The sequence below is a fragment of the Pterocles gutturalis genome, unplaced genomic scaffold (genome assembly GCF_000699245.1).
Source record: "Pterocles gutturalis isolate BGI_N339 unplaced genomic scaffold, ASM69924v1 scaffold35225, whole genome shotgun sequence".
Classification (NCBI taxonomy): Eukaryota; Metazoa; Chordata; class Aves; order Pterocliformes; family Pteroclidae; genus Pterocles; species Pterocles gutturalis.
Window position 1 is genome coordinate 70,617 of NW_010147046.1, and position 4,700 is coordinate 75,316.

Genomic DNA, 4,700 nt, shown 5'->3' on the forward strand with positions numbered 1-4,700 from the left:
GAGTCAGCCGTGCTAGCTACAATGGTTTAAGAAAAAAAAGGAAGCATCACATGCCAGAATTAACAGACTTTATACAAACACACAGAAAGCACAGAAACTGGAACAACAGGTATGTAAATCACTTCTATATACAAAACACATAAATTAAGACATTACACTTCAGGATCAGCAAGTAATGAGTAGAAAATATATTTACAGCTTTCAGATCAGAGGGGAAGTTTCTTGTGATTCTGCCATGACATCTGCCACACTCTAAAAACAAAAAAGAAATTCTATCAGTTGCCAGCACTAACCGAACCTTTTAAAATGAAAAAAATAGAGGAAAAAAGAAAAAGAAAAAACCCACATGAAGACAAGTTGATATTCATCAATATAATTATGTGTTCTTCCATTCAGTGAAATACGATGAAGTTCATCACCAGACTTTTATTATAAAAATCCAGCAAGTCTGGATGAAATACTATGATTCTGATAACAGAACAGTTTCAATAGTGCATATCTATATATTTTAATATTACTGATCTGTTCTGAATTTGTAGTTTAATTCCACAAACATATTACTGTAAAGCCTGGAATAACATCACCAAAGGCCAATCTAATCCAACTTTAAATTACTTTAGATATGAAAACTTGGAAAATGGCACATATCAGAAGAAGTAGGTAAGTTTACTACTCATTTTCACTTCTGGTTTTGCAGTTCATTTATTTAAGAACATATAAAATATGCCAAAAGCCTCAAGAATACTTTTTAATATGTAATTACCACAAAACTATAAAAATTGCATCTATACAAAACCTTGAGAACTCATCTGATTTACCTTAGTGAAAAAAACACCTTTGAAAACTTGACCCTAAGAATAGTAATAACTATGTTCATAAATATATTGAGAACACTTATAAAACAGGCTGTTATTAGAGTAACTTTAAGCATAAAGCATATTAATATCACAATATAAATTCTGAGCTAGAATTACACTACTGATAACAGAAACTAAATGAGCAAATTATCAAGGCTAATAAAGGAAAAAGGGTTCTGATAATGATACTAAAACTAGTATATGAAAATGTCAAGTCATACCACTTGGAATACTCTTAAATACAAAAAAGTCTGACAGATATCAATATTTTTATGACCAGTGAATACTCATAAAGCCAAGTGATTTCTCAGGAGTTGGCAGTATCTGTTAAATGTATTGCTATGCCTTATAATAAATGAAGGCTGATTAATGGCCTTTCATTTCCTTAAACTGTCAAGTATAAAAGGAATGAGGGAAGGAAAAAAAAAAATCAAAAAAAAAAACTGGGCATAGAATATGTCTGAGGATGACAATGTAGAGCCATAGTTGTAGTACTGAAAGCAGTAGATTCATGTCGACACAGGGCTCAGATAACCTGATTCTCAGTAGGTCCTAGCCTTAGTGAGCACTGTTCGTGGCTAGTATCTCTTTTTTCATGTTAAAAGCTTGCTCAGATATCTCTGCACGCGATTGCATTCTGCTGCACAAAAAATATACTTCACCACAACCAAAAATATATAAAGAACTTCAATCACGCAAAAATGAGTCATCTTTTGTGACTTAATACATGTTATATATGACTACATGTTCACATGGCAAAGGAAGGCTGCCTCCTCTCTGAGGATATTCATACTTCCATTTGTAACATATCTGAATACAAAAGGGCATTTTAAATCTTGAGAATTCAGTCAGTCAACACCACACAGTCTTTCAGAACGGCTTAACTTACCAGAGAACAGGCTAAGGACAGTTGGGAGGTTGTGGCCAAAATACCATCCCTTAAAACCACAGGAGAGAACCAGAACAGCCTTAACTGCAACAGTTTTAACCTTTGATATGTCAGCACAGGAAAGTAAATCTGTAAGAGCCAATGATTTATAATCTCCCTGTTCTTTCTACACACTTACCTCAGACCGTCCATTCTCATCTAGCTCCTCGATTCTGGTCAAATGAGGCGCTCCAGGTCTATCTGTAAGTTCAGCTATCTTCTTTTCATTTCCCTATGGTAATGAAAACTAGTTTTCAGTTCAAAGTGTTCCATGTCATGAATAATTATCTACAGAGAATATTTCAGATGTGTTAAAATTTTATTATGTATTGATATAAAGATAATACTTTAGATGTGTGCTATACAAATGTATTCGCACATGAATATGGTCTCTGTATGCTTGCTAAGACTATTTTAATCAGTTTTTTAAATAACAGGAATTTTGGTTTAAATTTCTACATATTCATTTTTTCCTGTCTCTTTCATACTCTCATCTTTCTACAATTATGTTCTGTCAGTATTTTAACAGAGTGCTATAAGAACATATATATCTCTAGAATATAATATGCTCCATGTAAATATAAGAGATATTCACACTTAAACTTTATTGAGTTAAACACGACAATTACCAGTGTATGTTTTTACTGAAACAGCATTAAAAGACACTGACATTTGTATACATGTTCTTCTGTTAGTATAAATTCCTGTGCACCAGGAGGACTTCAGAATCAAGAGGCATTCCAATTCCAAACCACACTTCCTTTTCCAGGTACAGCAAATGGACTTTATACTGACATACAGTAAAATGTTACAGCCTAGACAGTTAAATTAGACACGCTTAAGTTGTAATACTTTCTCATAAATACCATCAAAGAATATGAAAGCATCAACTAAGCTGACCTTACACTAAAGTTTGCAATAAATTTATGCTCTGTTCTGAATATACACTAAATAGATCTCACAGAACAGAAGAAAATTCAAGTATAAAACACAGATTAGACATTCTTCCCCCATTTTCACAAATTTTTTTTTAAATGTGTTAGTTCAACATCCATGAGATTCTGCCGTGTGTTTTGCATTTAGTGTCAGAATCTGGAAAAGACAGCTGATTAAAGGTATTTTCAAACCACTGACTAAGCTTTGGTTTAGACCTCTTGATCTTTCTGCTCAAACATCATTTTGTCTTCTTCCTTCTGCAGTTCCAACTCCTCACATTCTTGTTCCAACTGACCCTGCAGTCAGTTTAAGAAAGGACAAATTAGAAGGACAAAAAACCACATTCATTTTCCCCATCCCATTGCGTACAAGATATTTAATTATTGAAATCTTAAATAAAATTTAAAAATGAAGCCTAAAATGTAACTGCAATAATAACATAAAGCCCTTTCAGTACCATATGACTCAACATTTTCACAGGTTTTAGACTCGCATGTATAGAAAGGCTTTACTACCAAGAAGAAATGGACAAATGAAGTTAGAGTACACACTTAAGATACTGTCTCATTCCTCATGCTCTTTATCAGTCTATATTCATTATCTCCTACACTTTGGATTAAGCTCTTTGATAGTTCCTGTACTATCTAGTACAGGCAGATGAATCCACATAGAATTGAATCTATAGAAAAGATTGGTAAGCAATGTCATTAACATTAATCATTTTCATCATCAACCTTTAAAATTTCCCAGTGGAAATATCTAATACAAAGAGTTTATTCTTTGTGAGCCTAAATCCTATTGCATCAAAACTTCAGAAGCTGCATAATCAAAATCATTATACAGAGATTAGAAGTATACAGAGCACTAAAAGATCCACAGCATCATACGCTATTTACAGTTATCTATTATTGTTATTAACCTGACGTTGTTCTGCAAGTTTCTGCTGGATCATTAGCTCTTCTTCCTTCATTTTTCTTAACATTTCAAGTTCTGTCAGGGCCACCTCCCGTTCTTGTTCCAGCTCAATCCTCTCCAACATTCTCTATTTCAGATATAACACAGAATCAATTTAAAAAATAAAGAGAGACTAAATAGCATGAATTAATTATGTTGTCATGATTTTTTTTGCCCAAGATGGATCCACCTTTTCTTCATCATCTAAGATTCTTCTGTAATTGTAAATCCAATGTGCTAGATACTCTACTGGATCTGCTGGCCGATGCTCTGCAACCTCTGCTAGTCCCTTTTTCAAGCAGCTTCCCAGGCATCTCTTCAGATACTGAGACTCCATTTACATCTACTAACAACAAACAGACAGACAGACATTAGCCATCAACATCAGAATTAAATCAGGGGCTTTAAAAATGATTGCCTCAGGCACCAAATAATTAATATACTCCTTTTGTTAACCCAGCAATTAACAGAAAAAAAGTTATTTAAATTTAATATTGGTTTAGTTCTTAAAAGCTCCAGTGATAGATCAGTTATACCAAGCACTGCAGAAAAACAGTTGCACACCCCTCACTGCTTAAGCACGTGTAACTCAGAAACTGCTTGGAACTATGTTGGTAATTCTAGGCCACAGTAACAGCAAAAAACCTCAAAGCCACAACAGGACATAGAAAAGTTCTACAGGGATCTGTGAAGAACAGGGAAGCAGTTCTCTGAACGATTAAGGATAGATTTTAGTTCGAACTAACAAAGCCTTGAGGCTCCTAAAAGCACCCTTGACCTTCCTTGCCCTGACCGTTTTCACCTGAGGCCCCCATCCACCTCCACCCGTCCCCGAGCCCCATTTAAGCGCAGGCTGGGCCTTTACCCCCTCCGCGAGCTGCCCGCGATAGCAACCTCCACCCCACGCATCTGCTCCTACCGCCCGCTCCTCAGCCGCGGGTGAGGCGCGCACCACCCCGGGACGCTCTGGGTTGCTAAGCAACGCCGCTCGCAAGCGCACTCTCTCTTAGCGCGGCAGCCCCACC

General features: G+C 35.7%; 1 protein-coding gene across 1 annotated transcript; it reads right to left on the reverse strand.

Moving 5' to 3' along the window:
• Window positions 1–201: 201 nt before the first annotated feature.
• Window positions 202–4,012, reverse strand: LOC104470862 (DPY30 domain-containing protein 1-like). The gene is made up of 5 exons (XM_010085938.1): window positions 3,866–4,012; window positions 3,641–3,763; window positions 2,937–3,017; window positions 1,925–2,017; window positions 202–252 (listed from the first exon to the last, which is right to left on the reverse strand). Exons 1-5 carry the CDS (start codon window positions 4,010–4,012, stop codon window positions 202–204), a joined length of 495 nt encoding a protein of 164 aa, XP_010084240.1.
• Between the last annotated feature and the right edge of the window lie 688 nt (window positions 4,013–4,700).